We start from the raw sequence: 22,236 nt of genomic DNA on the forward strand, positions 1-22,236 counted from the left end.
ACATATTCAAATATGGAGTAGGTAACCTGACACTTTCAATTAAATGCAAATTTAATTTTCTCTGCAGCCATATCGATTTCAGTAAGTTCGGAAGTGATACAGTTGAGTGTGCACCCTCCATCGCAAACCATCAATATGGACAAGTCGTGTTTGCTAAGAGACTGCGGAGAGTGGACAACAACTGGTCACTCACCTGGGCACTTGATGGTGGTGGTGGGATTCTCCCATCGTTGTCCTTCCACCAAAAGACCCAACTCAGTGGCCTGCCCGATGGCCATGTCCCAGTGTCCAAATGTCTCCGAGTCCTCGACTTGACGGGCTGTCGGTCGATGGGTCGTTTGGTCACTTTGGTCCGGTGCTTGAGCTTGAGAAATGGCACTGCAGCCGTCTGGTGCTATTATCCAGTATTTTTTCTCGCCACCTTCGTCCTTTCGTTCCCGGCGTTTGGCCGTTTGGCTGTTTGTTTGCTTGTCGGCTGTGGTCGTGGATTGCCAGTCGACCATTATAAATTGTTGTGTAGACACCTCGTGGCCGCCGCTCAATCCAACATGCCGGCCACAAATCGAGTTCCCCACTAATATAAAAACGGAGTGAAGATACTGAAAAACACAGTACATAATGAAAAACAAATATTTAAAAATCATGATAGAAGTTGATTAAAACTATAATTATACATTTATCGCCCTTTTTATTCTTTTTTTATTAGACTTTAATTTTTAAGTAATTAAGAAGTATATTTTCATAAAACCAAGGTACCAAGTAGTCGTTATAATAAAGGTTTCATATTGAAAGACCACTGGTATTTTATTTCAATATTTTGTTTTAAATTTGCTTGTTTTTTATGTTCTTTATTGGCAAGAGTGAATAAAATTTTATATATTATTATTTCTCAAATTTTTAAACGACATTTTTTGACATTTATAAATATAAATTATAGTACTTTTTCTGAACTACATTTATCTTAAATAATGATGAAAAACGCCTAATTTCAGCCCTTAAAAAACATTCGTCGTTGCAGAAACATTTTAAATATAATATATTTTCCACACCGACAAAAAAGCAACATATTTTATTTCTAAAAACCAAAAAAAGAGGCACCCATCTAACAAAACTGAGGCAGCGTACAATGAACCCAAACGGATACAACAAGTTTTATTTTGAATGCCCAGAAGTGAAATCTAATTGCTTCTTTTGGATAGAGACTGCACTCAGAGCTAGTTTTTCTTACAGTGTCCTTTCTCTGCACCCATCCTCCATTCTTTATTTGTTTTCCTCTAGCCCAATTTGTTTCAGTGAAAGCGTGTGAGGGGCGTTTGCCCTCCCATCTGAACTGGCGCGGGCTTTGTTTAATTTTCCAATTGTTGTTACCCGAGAGGAGTCATCGCCACCGATGCGAAGTGTCATTAAACTCGTGCCAATGCATTAAGTGTTTATTGTTTGCCCATTGCTCGGCTCAATTGTTCATGCCTAATTACCGCTCAAACTTTGTCACCGAATGGCCCTCGATGGCGTCGATTCCAAAGAGCTCTTGGCCAGTTGAATGGAGCAGGAAGTGTCATGGGTTTGTCCAGCGCCACTGCATCCGACGTAATTTTCTCTGGATGAGGATCCAAATAGTTGTGGCGGCACCTGCACAAACACTGCACTTAAAAAAGAAATGCTATTATTATTTAAAAACAAATACATTTCAATTTATAAATATTTTTACTTTTCTTGTTGACGAAAAAAATTACAATCGATTGAGATAGGATTCGAAAAAATAAAGGAGGAAACAGGCAAAATATCTAAAGAGTCGAGTAATCTGCCATCTAAATTTGATAATGCAAACCCTCTTCCTTTGCGTTGTGTTCCTTCTCGTTTTGTACGGCAGTCATAAGAAGTCATTCTTTATTTACGCCTTGGGTCAAAAAGTGCCTCTACGTGTCCAAAACCAGGTAGGAATAATGTTTTTAATGTTCAGCACAACCCGATAATTCTCTATAAAACTTTTTCGTAATGGAGATGTTCTCATTTAAGAACGTTGCATGTAACATTTACAAAATATGTCTAGACTACTTCTTTTAAGAACAAATCAGTCAAAATCTCGAACGTGTAAAAAGAACTAAAGATTTTAAAGTACTGAAATTCAACTAATGTTTCCCAATATTTGGTTTTTATATTTATATACATCCCTTAAGTATTTGGTCTATTTTCTTCAAGTGCTCATATCGGACACAAGGAGAGGCGGAGTGCCGGAAATTGGGCTTCACTTTCAGCTGCACATACTTTGTCCGAGCGGTGACCTTTAGGCCACCCACGCCCACTGCCATCCCACTGGCCACCCACCCGACGACCTTTTGCATGTTGCCAAGTGCGGAAGCATCTGCATGATATTCCCTGCATACAATTCTACGCCGCCTCCTTTAAATTCAACGGCCTGTGCATCCGGAAATTAAACATTTTGCTCGTACTTTCTCAAGCCCTGCGGTCGTCGTCACTGTGCCCGAGTGTGCAGCCATTCTCCGCTTGTTTTCAATTCAATTCACTTAGAGGGAATGCCAAATGCCAAAAAAGGATACTTGGAGAGAGGGGTTCAAAGTCGTGGGATGCACCTTTTGAGAAAAGCTTTCAAATTTCCATTTTACTTTTGGCCTTTCCATTGTCCCATCAACGTACAAATGTGGAAAGGAAGTCAAACATAAAAATGGTCAGTTGCACTTAGCTCTTATATCAGTTTTGCTTTGGACATATGATATTCTTAGCATATTCCTAGCACTTCCTTTCAATAACTTACTGTGCTCAAAAAAATAAATCCTGTCACATTTCGATACAATCCACGGGACAACTTATTGTTTTCAATAGGAATGCAAACCATATGAATAAAACCAAGAATCATAATTATAAAATTAATTATTAAAAATATTTAATTCAATTCGTAATGAAAGAAGTATTAAAGTAGTATTAAGAAGATTAACAACATGCTGATATATGAATATGAATGTCATGACATGAGATGAAATGAGACGGCATACGTATAATATGGGCGTATATAAAATTGGGTGAACCTCTAAGGGATAAAACGCTAAACGTTCTAGGCTTAAAATATATATTTGTCTAAAATGTAGTCTTAAGCAGTCTTAATAGCTTATAATATTTTTTTTACAACTGCTGCTGTTTAACATTGTTTTTATAGAAAAATATTTTAATTTTGAAATTAATATATGTTGATCGTTTTATAATATATACTATATTGAAGTGCGGTTTAAGGTTCACTCTGAATACGACATACTTCAAAATAAATTTAGGGTAGGTTGGCACGAAAAGTTACCGCGTCTCGGAAAATCCTTAGCGGCTGTCTTTTCATCTCGATACGGTGACAGACAATTATAATTGTATTTAATTCTTTTGATTGATGCTTTGTGGGCTTTTCACGAAGGCGCAATTCGCATCCAACCACAAAGTAGAGAAACTGGCACACGAGCACGAAAATCGACGTCAGCAAGGTGTGCGGTTGGCATCCCCTGTCACAGGCGAAAATAAATATTATTTATGGGTTCCATTGATAAATATAATTTATTTCTCTAATTTATACCATGGGAATTTCCTGTATGCTAACAATCCTGCGTTTTTAGCATCCCCCATTTCTCTTAGAAAACGTAGGTGACAACGGTTGAATTATTGAATTAAATATGTGGTTCATAAATAAGTGTTATAGATATTCATCTGCTAATCAAATTAAACTTCGTTAAACCTAAAATATATTTGGTTAATAGACTAAAATTAAAGACTCTTCACTATCATAGAAATTTTGTATAATCCAAATCTTATTGGTTAATTCTTAAATAAATTTAAAAGGGCCATTGAGTAGCAGCATCACTTTAAACTCAACCTTGGAAAATTTACGACTCACCGTTCACCCTAATGTGTATTGTCGATGGAAAAACCCCGCTCCAATGGCGTTTATTCTTGAAGTGCATTAAACACTCTTGAAATGAGTTATGATTCCTGCGTTGGTACGTGAGGCAAAAGTCTGGGACACAATTCAATTTCATTTTGTTGTTCCCCAGAGCGTGAATTAAAAGTATTCATCATAAGCAAAAGCCGTTTTATTTGCTGGTCCATCCCTTGCTGAAACATAATCCACAGTCATATATTTTTATTGGCAAAAGGAAAAGGATTGGGACCTGGTCTGGCCAACGGTGCGAATGGTTTTATTTATGAGTCGAGTGGGCATGCTGATGTTCTTGAATACATTACCCCAATCAGGTGCAATGGCTCATAACGATGCAGATAAAATGGTTTCATAAACAAGCGTGTTTTCATTTGGCTAGATTGCGAGCACCATAAAACATTTGTTTTGAGGAAAAGACTAATCACTCGTGATAACCAGTATATATGCATGGTATAACGTAGTTTTTCATTTAACAATAACAATACCATCTTTATTTTTGCAGTGGTTTGTTCATTTTGGGTTTGATTTTTAGCTGAAATGGAATTCAGCTATTGGTAAAAAATTTAGTTTATTAAAAAACCAACTGATTTAAAAACTCCTTATAACCATTTATTAAATTAAGAAAAATAATAACTATGTTATGTTTAAATTTTAAAGTATTCGGTATATTTCATTTGTTAGGCTAGGCTTCTAGTTTAATTTGGTTTTTGAATTACCCCGACTATGACTTTCTTTAAATTTTCATATGCTCGAATAAATTGGAAGGATAAAATATACTTGCGTTGGAAATCCAGGGGCCAAGGGCTTAGCTCTGCAGTTAACAAGTAACAAAAACAGGCTCAAAGTCCCCAGCCGAAACAAAAACAAGCATTCATGCGTTGAATGGAAACACTTTTACACCTGGTATGGGGATGTTGTGAGGGGAGTGGCGCCTTACACATATATCTGATACATATATATATGTATTGGATATTACCTCTTGCACGCATTCACTCTTTGTGGGGACTGTTGGAGATTCTCCGGAGTGCGATTACTGCTAGCTGGTCTGTGCTAACAGTTGCTCTGGGATCTCTGTGCCTCCAAAGTTTGCGCCACTGCCACTTGCCATTCAATGGAAAATGTTGAATTTGTTAACTTAAACCAGCACGCACCCGATAATCCCCCAATCGCAATACAGTGGGCCTGACCTATCAAATAAAATATAGTCTATAAAAATTAGTAATTTTCAACTTAAAGTTACATTTTAGCTAAGAATTTTCTAGATTTATTTCTACAACAAAACTATTTAACATCATTACGAATCTAGGACCATAAGGTATAAAATTAGGTATCATTTTATATCATAAACATTTTTCTATACAGTTACGTTTTACAAATAACGCTAATTCGAAACAGGTCTTATAAAATACTAACCAACTATCTTATACTCCACTTATAATTTTTCCATAAATATGAAACATGAAAATTTTTTTAACCTAAAGTCATTAATAAACACAGATTGTTCCATTGTACCTACGATTGCCTTGCAGGAATAGAAATTCCAAAGGTGTCAGAAGGCTGAATGAGAAAATTAGTAAAGGAAAGAGTCGCAGTCAGGATTTAAGTATAAATAAGTTTTTTTCGCACTTATTTTATTTTTAAATAGTGCAGAAAAATAACATACTTGAAAAATACACTGATCAAAAATGGTGCAGTAAAATAAAATATCCAACTATTGAATAATTGAATCGCAGTATTTAATTTAAAAATATTGTAAAAATAGAAAAATAATAAAAAATAAAAGAATTCTTTTTAGATTTAAATTAATTTTTTTTAAGTTACGTATGTTTTTAGTTTACAATTAATTTTTACCAATCATTACGAATTCAAATGAAAAATTTAAAAAAATTTAAAATTTTCATATTAAAAAAAAACTAAAAACCGCAACTAAAGTCTATTAATGTAGCCTAATAAATCACATAGACTTGTCGACTGATCATTAAAGAATCGATTATAAATCGCTTACCAGTAAATCTTTATTAAGCAGCCCAAAAATTCGCGATGAAAAATTCAGTCGGAAATGAGTTATTTTTCTCGAGAAAGTAATTAAGGCATCTTCAGTCGATTTCAGCAGTTCGTTGTCCGCCGACAAGGTGCCGACGGAGTGGGCGGGGTAATTAAAATGGCAAAAATAAATACCTATTAAGAACGTTTACACTGATTGACACTTTAAGGCAATTTCCGGCCATAATTCCTTGCCGCAAAATGGAGCCCCAAGAAGGTGTTTGTGCTTACCCCACGATGGCGGCGCAACCAAATGTCGAGCTATCGATTTGTGGCGGGATATAGGGAGTGTATTTAGGCCAGGCCCTACACGCTTTGCATTAATTTGAAAATTTTGGCTGTGACCGCTTTAAGTTGGCCTGCCCATCCCCCAAAGGCACTTTAAATAAGGGTAAGATGACTATGAGATGATGATAAGATGATGAATAAGTAGCCTAAATGTTGAACATTTCTTCACGTTTTCCTTTTCATTTGGTTTGCCCAAAAATTTTACACAATCTATGCCATTTTAGGCTTGATATTTGTTAGTAAATTGTTTGTATTATTTATTATTCTGTTAGCATTCCTTACACTTTAAAGCAAAATGAACATGCAACTTTAAGCCATGGCTAACATGGCGTATGAGTAATTACTGAAATATTTGCTCTTGCTTACTATTCATCGCTTCATTTACAATACAAAAGAGGTCAGCCATGTTTTACCTAGATTTGCAAACAAATTAAATGAACATTTAATTTGTAGCTACTGGCTTGACAGACAGACAGTCATGGGGCATCAATCCCGCCTCTCGGGTGACAGCTTTTTGCCACTGACTGTGCTGAGCTGACTGTTGTGGTTGACGAAGCTGCCACATGCGTCTGGTACTCTATGCTATTTGTGTCTAGTCAGGACATTTGCCGTGGCATCCTTTCACTTGTGCCCCGTCATGCTGCACGGTTGTGTCACTTTCGTTGGAATGTGGCTGAAACAACCTAGATAAATTGCTCTTATATGTATTGAAAGCATCGCCGGAAACTACGAAATTTTTAAGACAAACATGCTTTTAATTGAAAAAGTTATAATTTTACTTTAAGGCATATTCACTTTTCACTCAAATTCATGTTTCATAGAAAACTTATGATTGTTTTAATTAGTTGCGTTTTTTATATTCATTGTTTGATAAATGCTGTTCCACCTAATAGTTACTCTCCCAAATAAAAGTTGTCATAGGAACTAAACTATTGTAACATAAATTTTAAACTATTTGGTTTAAAAAAATTTTCTAAAATAAAACCTCGAAAGTATAAAAATAAAAATTATTTGTCTTAATAATAGGGCCTTAAGCCAAAGTTTAAGACTCTTCGATATAGAAATAATACTGAAAAGTATAGGGAATTTATTTGTGTATTAACTTGGTAAAAAATTCTTTGCTAAATTTGAAATGCAGTGCTTTTACTTCTCCGCTCAAAAATATATAATTTTCTGTTATGCGTATACGTAGAATACAATCTTTCCTGGTCCTTATATTAAATTATTTTTTTTCAAAACTTGTTTCCTATTTTATTACGTTATATTTTATAAGTAATATAATATTATATCGGTTCCGAATATAGGTCACACTACTTTGGAGAGCGTACCAAAGAGCGCGATCAACGGCTGAGACGTTCATTAATTCTCAATCGGCCGCAGCTCTCTCTATATGCGATAAGAAAAGTTAAAAACAAAATCAGCTGTAACACCCGATTGACAATAAATACTATTAGCAGGTAAAAATCGGCTTTTTGATTAGATTGAGCTGAAAAACTAGAGCAAATTAAGGCAGGCTGCAGCATACCTATTAAGCTTTTCAAATAACAAAACTTAATCTAATTATTGCTATATTATAAAGAAAATAGGTCAGCTTGTAATTTGGATTTGATTGAGTTCAAAAAGTGTAACTGGTGCCCATAAACCTTCAAATCTAGCAGCTAATAAGCCTTTAAGTGTGTAGGATATAATATAAGAACAAATATATTTTGGATTGATCAGTAAGTTGGTAGAGATGAGCCAGGTGAAATCCGTACTTTGCGTGGGCTGCACGGTGATCGACTTTGTGACCATCTGTGGCAGTTATCCCAAGGAGGACACCGATCGACGTTGTCTGGATGGGTTCTGGCAACGTGGCGGGAATGCCTCAAATGTGAGCACTGTTCTCCGGGTGCTCGGCTCCAGGGTGGACTTCTTCGGAATGCTCAGCAGATCGGATGCGTTTCGAGTGCTGCTCGAGGATCTGCGAAGGCGGGAAATCGGCACCAAGAATTGCCCCCAGACGGACAGGGATCCGCCCTTCTCCTCGGTGATCCTGGCACAGGATGCTGGCACACGCACTATTATCCACTGCAACAAGGACTATCCGCAGACCACCTGGGATGACTTCAGCAAGGTCGATCTCTCTCCGTATGCATGGGTGCACTTCGAGGCCCGCAACACGCCGCACGTCTTGAAAATGATGCAGAGCATCCGGGATCACAGCGAAAGAACCGGACAACGCATCCTCATCTCGTTGGACTTGGAAACGAGGTACGAACAGAACCAGGAACTGTGTGCACCTTGTGACTATGTGGTTTTCTCCAAGGAGCTGGCCGCCCAGTTGGGTTGGCAGACGCCGCGGCAAACATGTGAGCAGCTGGCCGCCAACATTCCCGGAAGCGGTCCTAAGCCGGCCTTCATATGCCCCTGGGGCAGTGCCGGCGCCGGAGCACTGGATGCCAATGGGAACTACCACGAGTTGGCTTCCTACAAGCAGGAGAAAGTGGTGGACACGCTGGGAGCCGGAGACAGCTTTATGGCCGGATTCATTCATGCCACTCTCGAGGGTCAACGAAGCCTATCGAATGCTGTGGACTTTGCCAACCGAGTGGCCAGCCACAAGATCACTGGATTCGGCTACGATCACATTGCACAACTTAGCTTAAGCTAAAACTAGCCTTAAATCTAACTGAGATTATTTGCTTAACACTCTTTGGAAGAATTTATTAACTTATAAACACCAGTGACGAAAAATATGTTTGCTTTAAAACCGTAACGATTTGCGCATTACTCAACAAATATTATTAATTTTTACCAGAGACTAATATATATTTTTGTTACTTAACATAAGGAAATTGTGTTACAAATTGTTTAATAAACATTAAGACGCTCTACTAAATTAATCGAACATTTTTTTAAAGATGCTTGTAACCTCGGCAAGGTAGTGAAAAAGGCAGTCAGTTTGGAAATGAACAGCGCTTATGTATTCTCACAAATTTTATAAACTTGTCAAATTCATTATGGTTATTATATTATAATTATGTTCGTGATTATTGGTAAGGCAGAGACTTGTGTTCTTGGTCTGCTGGTGCTCGACGTTATCAAATCTTCCGCTCTGCCAGTAAGGTAATATCCAAATCGCAAATCAAGAGGGGTCATGGCAGGATGAGCCGCAGGTCCCCTGCTCTTTCGTGGTTGTTCAGTTTGGAGCCTCTCGTTGTTGTCTATGTGAATTTGATGAAGTCACCCCGTTGGTCCTCCATATCCGAGCCAATGGCCGAGGCATTGATTCCGATGCCGCTCGAGGCACTGCCGGATTTTTGCTGGCTGTTCAGTCCCTCAAGAAGCTGTTCAATGATATGGTCAATAGGATATTCTCTGTTAGTTAAAAAAACAGTGTACCAACCTTCGATCTCAGGCGCTTTAGTTTGCGCAATCGTTCTAGCCAATTCGAAGCATAAGGATGCTTTTTCTGCACACTTTGGTAGACTAGCGAGGCGAGCTGCAAGGTATGGCTGTTATTAGTTTGGTTACATATTTCCAACTCTAAACTCTACTCACATTGGCATGCAGGGCCATCTGACGAGCCAGCAAAGGAGCACTGCGATCCGAGACTATCCGGTGCTCCGCATGGCACACGAACTTCGATATCTCCGATCGGGCCTTTACATACACCCTGTTCGAGTTCAGTTCGAGTGGCTCCACGATCACGCAGGCATAGTTGAATTGGCCCTGAAAATTATTAAATTGAATTTAAAGTGCAAACACTTGCATACATGCAGTAAATTGTTTGAAAACATCTACTATTAAAAAGTAGATAAGATAGATCTTGGATTTAAAATAAATAATATATTCATCTGATAAAAGAACTTTGAAATGTTTTAGTTCCTCAAACGTTTGATCGCCATTAGTCATTATGTCTACATGTTATGAAATACTTACATGTTCAACTTAATTTAGGAGTAGAACATATAAGTATATCCATTACATGCAGACTGATGGCTACTTACGGATATTGTGTTCAGATTGTATTCCTCGCCGCTCTCGTTGTAGATGATCTTCACAAAGTCGTTGCCAATGTGGCTCTTCTTCTCGTTGCAGTTGGGATCATCCTGCAGATTGGTGGGCATCAGCGTGGCCACATGGAAGGTTACCTGCCATAGACCATAGTGGTTAATAAGAATCTGCAAAACTCAAGAGGAGTTAAACCTCACCTGCAGTATGTCGTCCTTCCAGATATAGGCGAACTTGCCATCGGCCCCGTTCCTGTCCAGCATGATGAACAGGTTGTTCTGCTCCGCTTCCTTCAGGCTGACCAGGGTGCCGATATTGCGGAGGAACTCCACGTACCGAGCACTGCCGTGCGAATTGCGCAGGATCTCCACCTCGTTGTTGCACTGCCCCTGGCCCACGTACAGAACGCCGATCTTGTGCGTCTCGAACGGCGGCACCAGGTCAATTAAGGTGACGGCGCTGTTGTTCTCCGGTCCCACCTTCAGCGGCTCATCTGTCACGCCCAGCTGGCCGGTGCTGTAGAGCTGCAGGAACATGAAGCTGGGGTTCATGCACAGCTTGGCGTTTATGGGCGGCTTGGCGGGCCCAAAGTTCCGGAAACTGCTGGCCGGCGGCGGACGTGCATTGCCGTTGTTCACCTCCCGCACCACCGAAATGGTTTTCGAGCGGCCGCGCATCATGTCGCCGTTGCCGTTGTTGCCGTTGTCGTAGTCCGAGGTGATCACTCCCACACTGGCGCCATTACTCCCGCTGCTGCTGGACTTGGCCAGTGCACCGGGCTGCGGGACAGAGGTGCCGCCAAAGCTGGTCATCCTGCCCGTTGCCAGCAAGGGCGGTTGCCCCGGCGAGAGCGGCGGTTTGCCCAGCTTGAGGGTGGATCCGGCTGCCTGCAGGGTGCCGCAGCCAGTCACATGGCTGCTCACATCGTCCGCCGAGTGCTGTTTGGGCGGCAGGGTGCCACCTTCCGGATGCAGGGCCAAAACAGCAGGCTGCGAGGGCGGCGTGGAGCCGGCTATCTCCTCCGGAATGGCCTCGCAGCTCACGCGCATGTCCTTGGTGCTGTACTGCACACTCTTCTTCTTCAGGGTCAGCATCGACTGCGGCTCCTCGGCGGTGGCTTTCACCGGCTCCTGGGACAGCGGCATCGGCTTGTTGGTGAGGAACGACTGCCGCCAGCTGGAGCTCATCTCCGGGCTGGAGTTCACCCGGCGCACGGGGTTGCGTGCCCGACTCTGGGCATCCTCGAAGGCCAGCGAGTCGTCGTCTGCCTCGCCATCACTCACGCTCCCGCAGAGAGCCGCCTCCTTGCCCCGCTTTCCGGCTGAAACGCGTGGAATGGGTATGGCAGCGGCTGCTCCACTGCTGGTTGCAATTCCATTGCCATTTCCGCCGCCATTTCCGCTGCCATTCCCATTCCCATTCCCGTTTCCATTTCCATTTCCATTGCCTCCGCCAACCGAGTGAATCTCCTCCTGACGCTGGAGGGCTCGAGCCTTGGCCACCATCCGGCTGCGCAGAGCACTGGCCTGTGGCGCGGCAGCTGGATTGGCACTAGCCTCCGGCTCGGGTTCTGGATCGGCCAGAGGGTGTGGCGGCACCTGGATGGCGTTGTCCGGACCAAACACTCCGCCGTGGGCAGTGGGCAGAAACAGGGAGACCACATTGTTGAACGGCAGGTCCTGGCCAAAGCAATCGTTGGTGATGGGGTTCTGAATCCGGGTTATCCACGAGATGTTGCCCGTGGGCCGGCGGATGAGGATCTCCGCCCAGCCAGTGCAGGCGCGCACGCAAACCGGCTGCTGCACCACGGATCCCGACGACGGACTCATGCTCACGGACGACTGCGACAAGGAGTTGCCCAGCAGCGAGGTGTTGCTCCCGGTGTGCGGACCCTCGCCCAGGCCACTGCCCAATGCCTCGGGATTGGAGCCACGGCGCGACAACGCGTCCAGCGAGGCGGTCGAGCTGTTGGAGATCTGGCGGTGCGGATGGCCGCCCGTGGCCGCCGAGTTCGAGGAGGAGGAGGAGGTCAGCTCTGTGCTGCCCGCCGAATCGTTGCCACTGCTGTGCTGCAGGCTCACCTTGGTGTAGCGCCTCTCCCGCTCCGGCGAGAGTGGAGCAGCCGCATCGCTGAGGCTCTTCGAGTTCAGGCTGATGCTGGGCGCCTTGCCCAGCTGGGCACATCGCTCGCAGAGGCCGCTGCGCGTGGGCGCCGACGGGCAGCCGGAGGTGGTGATCGTCACCAGATTGTGGCCCACCAGCCAGGTCTGCGAGACGCCATCCTTTAGCAGAAACTCCGCGGCAGGAAGACTGCAAGACGAAGTTCATTAGCACAAAGGTTAAGTTAGATTTGAACAATTGAACAATAAGGAAGGCTATAGTCGAGTGCCCCGACTATTAGATACCCGCTGCTCAGCTAACCAATTTCAAAGTTAATTAGACACCAGAAAATAAACTAATTTTAGGTGGCTCCATATACCGCTAAATTTACTATAATGCTCATAACTTCTAAAATAATAGTCCGATGTGAAACCTTTTTTTAGACGATATATATTGACCGAATAAACATACACCGCTTTATAACTGACCTCTATCATGTCTCAGAGAGGCACTACAGGCTTTCGCGATTTGTGGGCGTATGAGTGGGCGTGTCCACATTAAAAAGAAACTTGAGCTGCGTAAGCTTAAGTACAATCTGCATGTTAAATACCAAATCTCTAGCTTTCATAGTTTCCGAGATCTTGACATTCATACGGACAGATAGACAGACATGGCTGGATTGACTCGGATATAGACCTGTTACATACTTTTCAACCATTTTAAAATATAGCTTTTTTCTGTACGAGCAATGGGGATAAAAATAGGAAGAATAAGTCTCGAATAGATTTGGTTCCACCCAGAGATCACCCACCGTTTGGGCATCGACGGACAGGGCGAGTATGTGTGGCGGGCCAGGAAGTCAAAGCAGGTCTCTGCCAACTCGTCGTGGAAGTTCCGCAGGCCGTTGTTCATCTGCGGCCGCATCTCCAGGTCGTTCCAGGCATTGGCATTGTTGCGACTGCCGCGCTCCGTGAGACTGGTGCTCCTTTTCCGGTTGGACGAGTCCTCGTTCAGGGAGTTCAGGTTGACAATATCGCTGGACAGCATCTTGGCATTCGACTGAATCGACTGGAATTGTACAGATTCAGTTAGGCCATGTCTAGTAATAAGTGGGTTTCGTATACTTACGCTCTTGATATAGGACACGCAGTTCTTGCGCAGCTCCAGCTTACACTTGAGGAACCATCCGGCGATGACGTGGTGGGCCAGGGAAACTGTGTAGTGATCGTAGCGATGCGGTTTTGTATACGGAAGCGTGATGGCAAACACGTACATGTTGTGCATCAACGTGAAGTTTGCAAACAGATGCTTGGACAAATGGATAAGCACTAATAGAAAGAGAGAAACAATATTAATTTGTTATTAAAGAGGCAGTTTAAATCTGAAAGATGAAATTGGGGCTTTATTTTTAAGAAGTCAAAAGTATTGTGTAAAGTAAATAATAAGTTTAGCAGGCTTACGACTAACATTTTTTGACAATGCATTAACGAATAATGTAATTAAATTGCAGGATTGATGTCATAGTTTCCTTTGTTTTTATGATCATAGCTCAACGCAGTAACTCTTTTTAAAAGGACTAACAAAAATTAGAAAATTAAAAGTTAGCTTATTGTTTTTAAAGAATTCGCGGTTTTTGCTTTCTTTCTATTACTTCTGTGAGAATTGTTCTGTGCGCTTCGGTGTTTGTTGATCCATGAGCCATAGGAGTCATACGCTATAGGAATCATGAGTCATAGAAGTCATAGGAATCTTGAGACCCATGAGCTTTTCCGTTGTATATCATGAGCTGACAAAAGTCAATGAGTCAGAAGGCCCTTTGACTCCACTAACGCAGTGCTCTGAGCTCTACTTATAGCATGATATTATATTGTATACTACTTCCTGTTAGATATACTCACACGACAGAAATTCGAGGACTGGAGTGGCCAGCGCATTGGTGTCCGACATCTTGCTCATCTGCAGCAGGACGTCCGGCAGCTTGCGCATCAAGGCCTCCGGCATCTCCAGAATCAGAATGGTCATGGTGTTGATGCAGACGCTGGCAATGCCAGTGAGCACCCTGGAGTTCAGGGCCGTGATAATGCCGTAGTGCTGCTGCGGCTGCAGGCTTTCGTGGTAGATGACCAGCGAAGCGACGGCCGGCAGCACGAGGGCGTGGAACTCGTCAGAGGGCCGCTTGAACTTGTTGTTGCTGACCAAGTTGATCTTGAGCAGCGAGTTGGCCAGCTCCTCGATGTCGTTGCCCTGGACGAGCGCCTTGTTCTGCAGCACCTTGGGCAGCTCCCTGATGACCAGCTGGAACACCTGGTAGTCGGTGTCGTGCTCCAAACACCGCACGATCAGCTTGCACATTCGCCGAATCGAGATCGCCGTGGTGTGGGGCTGCGGCAGCAGCGGTGAATCAATGCCCAGATAGTGGCTGAACTTGACCACCTCGTTGCTGCCCTCCGGATAGCCGATATGGAACGAGCCATTAGCTCTGGCCTTCAGCAACCAGGCAAATATCTTAAGGGGCGAATAATGAGGCATTAGTTTATGGCAAGACAAGTTGGAGATTGAATAGTACTAGAAAAGTTTGTAATATTAATCATAAACTAGGCAGGAACACAAAATCAAGCTTTTGAAAAACACTGCGAACCAATTGTAAGTTTTTCATGGTAATTGTTTGCTCTTGAGTCAAATTCCCATACAGACTTATGTTGTATCAGCTGAGGTTCGGCAAAGAATGCGGAATTTGGATAAATGGCGACATTTTAGTTATGTAGCCCATATATAGTAAATGGTACTATATTGTAATGAAATGCACCACTGAATTTGTAAAAAAAGTCCCCGGTTTGAAATTTCAGATTTTACCCAATTTCTCCATTCCTAAAGTGCCTCTTAAAAATATATATTCAATGGAAACAATTTTAATATCTTTTGGAATCTATAGTCTACACAGGGGAAACACATTTTAATTTCGGTAAAATAAGTGTTCATAAGGATATTTAATTGGATTTCTTATAGCACTAAAATAACCACTTTTGTGTATTAAATACTACTATTTTTCTCCAATTTTAAAAAAAGTTATGGCACTCAATTTTTATGGCCTATTTTCAATGCCAATGTCGGCAATTATTACAAGGTCGTTTTTAAAACGGACACCAGAAGTCTAAAGCCTACATCTTAACAAAATTTTAATGAATTTAAAATACAGGTCAAAACATAAATTTTAAAAAATTGCTATGACTGAGCGCCCAATTACCATGGAAAAGAACAATTGGCTTTTTCAATTTTATGGCTGTGTACCTGTTTTTTTTTTATTTAAGTAAAAAATAGTACTCACTTTATGGCGCACAACGCTGGTGTGCTCGAAAATCTTGGGTCGGTCGTAGTGCAGTTCCAGGTGATCCATCAGAATGTTGAATATTTTAAGGGCATGCACCGCTGGCAGGCGGTGCAACTTGATGGCGAACACCTTGACCAGTCCATCAACGGCGGCAATGATGTCCGCGATCTCCGACTCATTGCTGACCAGGCCCACTGCCACATCGGTAAAAGAGGCGTCGCCAGACGATCCATGGCGGGTGTGCTCGAAGGGACGATTGATGAGCGCCTCCAGTATGTCCAGTATGTCCATGCAGCGCTTCGTATCGCAGTGGGTGGCAAAGTTGGACAGGGCACGGGCCACTGCCACGCGCACCTGGACACTTGGCTCCTGGTGGATCTGCGACAGGTGCACGAGCACTACGCGGCTCAGGATCTCCTCCTCGTAGCAGGCGCGATTCTGATCCATGATTCGCACCAGGGCCTCAATCGTCTTGATGCGCACGCTCACATTGGACATGCGGTAGTAGCGACGGACGAACTGGGCCAGGACCTGGAGCCACTCGGGCCGCGTGGCCGTCACTCGGCGGGATCGGTACTCGATGAGGGCGAGCACGGAGGCCTCCGGCCGACGATCCGCCACTCGCTCGATGAGATCGTAGATACGCTCGACATTGCCCAGAATCTGGGACCTGTCCGTCTGCAGCAGCTTCTCGATGCAGTCGATGTTCTCGTGGAAATTGATCTGCAGGTGGTGCAGGCGATCCTTGTTTATGTTCGTCGCCTCGTAGTACTCGATGTTGCTAACGATGGAGGACATTATGTCGCAGATGCGGTCCCAAATGATCTCCGAAAGCTGCCGCTTGTTGATCACCATGCGAACGCTGAGTATCACCTCGAAGGTAACGATCACCTGACGACTGTCCAGTGCCTAGGATTATAATACTTTGTATTTGCAAGGTTCAATCGATGATTGCATGCATACCCGCAGGAAGGCTGTCAGCACATTCGTTGCATAGGTCATGGGTGAAACCTGGAATATAATGTTGGATCCGAAGATGTTCATGTTCAGGTGGAACACAGCGCCACGCAACAGGTGCGCGTCATCGTAGAGAGCCGGGTCATTGAGGATGCTGCACATCATCTTCATGGAATGGTAACCCAGCTGGGTGCCCAACAGGTTCTTCATTATCTGAAAATGGGGGAATGTTTAAATGTCTTATTTAGTTTATAGAGACCAACTAAGACTTTTAGAGACCTACTAACACGGTCTAATCAGGTCATATAATCACTATATTCAAGTGTTTGGTTTTGTTTTTAATACAAAAAATTAACTTCGACAATAAATTTCCTTACAAAAAAGAAAAAAATCTAAATCTAACATTTAAAATTTATATTTCTATAAAGACTTTAGATAACATAGGCCATAAAAACCTTTATACCAATTGTTTGCATTGTTTATATTGGGACTTTTCACAAATTACATGTTTTTAGAAGCTCTATTTTAGTTTGTTAGAAATTTCAATCAGTTCACAAGCACATTTGGAAGGAGTCGAAATTCAGAAGTCCCCATGAAATGAAGAGACAAATCGTTAAGGAGTTCATAACCGTGAAGAAGGTGCTCCACCTGCCGCCGGAGCCACCGCCACCGCCGCCGCCTCCAAAGCGCCACGTTCTCGCCGTTGGCTCGTGCACGCTGGACATGATCACCATCGTGGACCTGCCACTCACCCCTGGTCAGGTGCAGCGCACCAAGGAGGGAAGCTGGCGACGTGGCGGTCCCGCCGCCAACATCTGCACCGTGTGGCGCCGCCTGGGCATGGAGTGCGAGTTTTTGGGCGTCTTGAGCAAGGTGCGGGCATTCGAGAGTCTCCTGTCCGGATTCCAGTCTCAGGGCATCGACATCTCGCACTGCCCGTTGACGAACCAACGTCCTGCCCACCGCAGCATCATTGTCCAGCGGAACGCGGACGCACGCACCATCCTGGAGTTCTCCAGCGCCGCCCAGGAGCTCACCTACCAGCAGTTCGTGGGCGCCGTCGACTACCAGAAGTACTCGTGGATCCACTTCGAGTGCCGCAATCCCGTCGAGATGCAGCGCATGATCCTGAAGGTGCGCGACTTCAACGAGCGCTGCCCCGAGTCGCGCATCGTGCTCTCTGTGGACCTGGACAACCTGCGGCCCGCCACCATGCTGATGGCCAGTCTGGTGGACTACGTCTTTGCCCGCAAGACGATGATGCGCACGTACGCGTTCATGAACGGACGCGAGGTCGTTTGGGCGCTCAGGGATGAAATGCGGTCGGCGCGGGCCAAGTGGGAGAAGACTCAGCCCCAGAAGATGCCCTACCTGCCACTCGATCCGCCGGCCGACGACTCGGACGAAAAGTGTCGAGGTGCGCCGCTGAATACACCCATCGTCATATGCAACAACTACATGCTGGGCGCCAGTTGCCTGATGGCCGACGACACCTATTTCAAGGTGGGCTCCCAAATCCCAGATAAAATCGTGGACGTCAACTCCGTGAACGACACGTTTTCCGCAGCCGTGATCTATGCCCTGCACAAGGTCAAGATGCGACTTCGGGATGCCCTCGAGTATGGCACCCGGGCATCGGCGCTTAAACTGACCGAGAACGGATTCGATGTGCTGCGCTGCATGCCCAAGGACCTCATCGGTTGTTACTATGCCTAGAACACGGTTATTCTCTTTGATCTTGTGACATCAACACAAAAATGAATTTGTTTCTACAATAAAAAGTTCGTATTAATCGTTTGAAGGGGTCAGGGTCATAGACCATTTGCGAACCACAAGTGAAAACCTCGGAGTAAGGTCAGCTGAAGGAATCTGGGTCAGCGCCCCTAAAGACCTTGAAACAGCATTTTCCCCTTAAAAAAATTCACTGACTCAATGATGACTTATTATTTGGGTTCTAGGGCTAATCATCATCATCAGCCGAAACATGTTGCGAGATAAGAGGCGCTGAAGTCAGCAGAGCCACCGATAATTGGTGGAAATATCGAGCCAGATAAAGACTGAGCAGAATACTCATTAGTATTAATAAACAAATGTCGAAGCAATCTCCGCCAGCGATTGCCAAATGAGAAAACGATCTGATAGATCCCTCGCAAAGGCGAGGACATAAAAGTCGAAGTCACTTCCAATCAACACCGCATTCGACGGATTCATTTAATAAACGCACATCAAACGACAATGGAGAGTGAGTAGGGGAAAAACAGATGGCTTCAGTTTAATCAAAGACTTCTTGGTGTTTCCAGATCGCCTGCTGGCTTTTTCACTGCTTTTAAGCACCGCCGCATGGGTTACAGCGCATGCAGACATAGCCTCCATCTGCAGGATTTCCGATGCCTGGCGAGCGCTGCCCGATGGGAACCACTGCCAAAGGTTCTATGTCTGCACTGGCGACGAGGATCTGCCCTTCCAGGAGTTTAGCTGTCCGGCGGAGTATCATTTCAGCAAGAAGCTGAGGATATGTGTGCCTGGAGTCTGCTCTAATGCTACCCTTGCTTGCGGAATAACAAACAGTGTAGAGCGGATAGCAAGCGATTGCTTGCGATACAGACATTGCCTGGAGGGAGGAGCCTACACCGTGGCCAAGTGTTCGGCCGGAAACTACTTTGACCCCGGTCGCAAGGCCTGCCTGCCCGTGGCCATAACAGCGGCCCATCAGTGCAGCTGTGTGCTGCCGGATAATGCCACACTGGCCAATCCGAGCGATTGCGAGACCTATTTCCGCTGCCATTCGGGACATGCTGAGCTGGTGCAGTGCCCATCAGGGGATTACTTCGATGAGCGAGTGGGCAGCTGCCTTCCGGATCACACGGGCATCTGCCTGGAGAAGCCCACAATGCCGCCGACGCTGACGGATCAGGCCCTCGCCATGAACGAGTGCATCCGGACGGGCAGCCGATTGGCGCCGCACAGCCGTGATTGCCAGCGATATTTCGTGTGTGCCAGGAAGCGGGTGCTGGAGATGCGCTGTCCCCGGGGTCAGTACTTTGATGCAGTGCAGCGGTACTGCAGTCTGGATCTGAGGAACCAATGCCAGGTACAGGAGGAGAAAAAGGACCAGGAGCCGGCGAAACTGGAGCAGCAGCCGGAGAAAGAGGTTGTGGAAACGCAATTGAAAAATACGGTCAAAAAGGAAGTCCAGAAGCAGGTTCTGATCGAGAAGGAAAAGATGGAGAAGGAACTCCAAGTGAATGCCAAACAGCCACTGGAGGCAGTTGGCAACTACGACAAATTCTCGTCCAAGTTCATTTCATTTTAAACTGTTCATATTAAGCGAATTATCAATTAAATAAAGCAATATCTAACCTATACTATAGATACATTTTAACCAGAATCTAATTGGCTTACAGATATTCTGAAATTTAGGAATAAATATTCTTTGAACATATAAAATGATCTATTGGAATTTTATTCTGATTGGAGTCATATTTGCTTTAAGAACAACCATATCAAAATTATGGTTTCAAAACTCACCTTGAACGAGGACGGGCAATAGGGGGCATAATTAACAGTCCGGCACAGGGTGGTGATGCACTGCGGCAGCGGCTCGCTGGGGAAGATGGTGTACCCGATGACCATCTCGAGAATTGTCAGGCACTGCAGTCCGATTTCGTTGACGGTGACGCTGCAGCTCAGGTCGCAGGCGTTCCTGGGAAGAGTAAACGAGGCTTAGACAACATTCATGTGTGCTGGATATAGCGTCACCCACTGCACGATGCCGACCAAGATGTCCTTGTCCAGATGGGCGGCATTGAACTTGATCAGGTTGACCAGCATGTCAAGATAGGGGCTGAGCAGATTGGCCTCCGTGATAGCTGGGATCCAGAGCAGCATAAACTTGCCAATCTGTAAGAGCAGGGCAGAATAGCGATGCAGAAGTTGTCCCAGCTTTGATCAATGTAGGACCTACTTTCTCCTCGAAGTTGGTGATGTCCTTCCCGTTGTCGGTGAGTGTGTCGAGCAGCTCGAGCAGGTGGCGCAGATCCTCGCGTGCCTCGTGGTTCTGGATGACCAGGAAGAACTTCTCCCGCATGATGGTCAGGTTCTTGTACTGTGTGTGAATGAGCCGCTTATAGAAGCTCAGGGCGATCTGCCGCGTTTCGGCCGGCTTGTTGGGCACGATGAGATCGCTGGTGAGATTGAACAGAATGGTGATGGCGGTCTGCAAGGGAGGTGCTATAAGTTAGGCAACTTTCACATCGAACAAATCTGACTGAACGCACCTCGTCCAGATTGAAGTTGTGCAGCTGCATGTCGCCCAGCTCCTTAAGCGTCCTGCAGCGCTGGGCCACCGGCTGCTCCGGCCGCAATTCCCTCTCGAACTCCGGCCGCAAGGTCCGCTCGCCCACGTAACCTGTGAATCGCGAATGCACCACTTGAAATCTCTTGACCAGGAGGAGCACCCCAGACCATTTTTTGATACCTGCCGGCAGCGATTTGAGGAAGAGCTTGAACTTGGACTTGTCCTTGGAGCTCATGGTGGTGGGTCCTTGCAAGGAGCAGTGGTCGGTGGAGCAGTTTCGGAAAGAGTGCAGGTGCAACCAGTAATTCCTAGCCTAGGTCCTAATAACAATTTATACACAGCACAGAACAGAGGAAATCAGAGCAAAACAGCTGGCCCTAGAGGTGGCCCACTAGCCAGCGATGACACCTCCCGTGGTATCGATGCTTCATCGCGCTGCTGTTATCGATACTATCAATATAACAAAAGCCCGCCAAATTTAAATAAAATGTAATTCTAATTCTAAATCAGAAGTGGGAATAAAATCCTAATTTGCGAATATATTCAATGAATGTATTCAGTACTTTGAAGTATATTTCTATTTCATTGAGTAATTCGAGGGTTTCAGAAGTGTAAATCAACCAAATTTAAGAAAACATTATTTGGTTAAAAAATAGCTATGGAACTGCAAAGAAGTACCAACGCATCAATTTTTTTTTGGAAACTATTATCTCTTCTGGTTAACTCATCCAGTTTTGCATCCTTTTCTTTAAGCTTGACTGCATCTAATTTATCTTTGGACTCTAACATAGCGATTTGCACATTTTTCTCTATTTGATTTTGCTTTCTCATTCAGTTCAGCTAGTTTTTCTTCGGATAATTATTAACATAACCATCAAATTTTTAATATAAGCCGATCCAGAATTGCAATTGGAAACATTTATGTTTGGGTTGTCCGTAAGCTCTGAACGAGTTTGAAATCTAAATGCCTCGTCTTTTTAAAAGCGATCAATCGGCTTGAACTCTTTAATATTCCGAATATAGTTTTCTTTCTCGATTTACTTTTATTTTATTTTTTATTTCGGTATCCTAGCGCTAAAATTCATTACTGCGCAAGTGACGTTGATTTCATTGATTCTTCTAATATCTCTTTTAAGAGTTTTATTATATTTTAATTAATTATAAACTTTATTTTTCCTTGATTATTTAAAAAAAAAGTGATGTTTAAACTCATTATGAAGTTGTGAGTAAAATGTGATTTTATTTAAAAGTGATCTATAAACAAAAATTACTGGAAAATTGGGATAATCCAGGCAGGCA

General features: G+C 44.1%; 4 protein-coding genes across 5 annotated transcripts; 3 read left to right on the plus strand and 1 right to left on the minus strand.

The window, feature by feature from the left end:
• The first annotated feature begins 7,569 nt into the window (after positions 1-7,569).
• Positions 7,570-9,056, plus strand: LOC128259936 (ketohexokinase). Its single transcript, XM_052992574.1, has one exon. It carries the CDS (start codon positions 7,995-7,997, stop codon positions 8,910-8,912), a length of 918 nt encoding a protein of 305 aa, XP_052848534.1. The 5' UTR covers positions 7,570-7,994; the 3' UTR covers positions 8,913-9,056.
• Positions 9,057-9,202: 146 nt separating this feature from the next.
• On the minus strand, positions 9,203-21,319 carry LOC128259933 (tuberin). Of its 2 annotated transcripts, XM_052992570.1 has the most exons (15): positions 21,118-21,319; positions 20,918-21,048; positions 20,605-20,856; positions 20,404-20,540; positions 20,169-20,343; positions 16,647-16,853; positions 15,681-16,592; positions 14,254-14,860; positions 13,484-13,683; positions 13,167-13,423; positions 10,456-12,565; positions 10,252-10,395; positions 9,803-9,973; positions 9,648-9,743; positions 9,203-9,588 (listed from the first exon to the last, which is right to left on the minus strand). In XM_052992570.1, the coding sequence occupies exons 1-15, from the start codon at positions 21,170-21,172 to the stop codon at positions 9,466-9,468; spliced, it is 5,577 nt and encodes a 1,858-aa protein (XP_052848530.1). In that variant the 5' UTR covers positions 21,173-21,319; the 3' UTR covers positions 9,203-9,465. The 2 variants fall into 2 exon arrangements, with proteins under 2 accessions (XP_052848530.1, XP_052848529.1); XM_052992569.1 differs by having other exon boundaries at positions 13,167-13,683.
• On the plus strand, positions 17,158-18,437 carry LOC128259934 (ketohexokinase). Its single transcript, XM_052992571.1, has one exon. It carries the CDS (start codon positions 17,238-17,240, stop codon positions 18,354-18,356), a length of 1,119 nt encoding a protein of 372 aa, XP_052848531.1. The 5' UTR covers positions 17,158-17,237; the 3' UTR covers positions 18,357-18,437.
• LOC128259935 (peritrophin-48) lies at positions 18,731-20,003 on the plus strand. Its single transcript, XM_052992572.1, has 2 exons — positions 18,731-18,882; positions 18,941-20,003. Exons 1-2 carry the CDS (start codon positions 18,876-18,878, stop codon positions 19,951-19,953), a joined length of 1,020 nt encoding a protein of 339 aa, XP_052848532.1. The 5' UTR covers positions 18,731-18,875; the 3' UTR covers positions 19,954-20,003.
• Positions 21,320-22,236: the final 917 nt, after the last annotated feature.

This window comes from Drosophila gunungcola (assembly GCF_025200985.1).
Source record: "Drosophila gunungcola strain Sukarami chromosome 3L unlocalized genomic scaffold, Dgunungcola_SK_2 000014F, whole genome shotgun sequence".
Lineage (NCBI taxonomy): Eukaryota > Metazoa > Arthropoda > Insecta > Diptera > Drosophilidae > Drosophila > Drosophila gunungcola.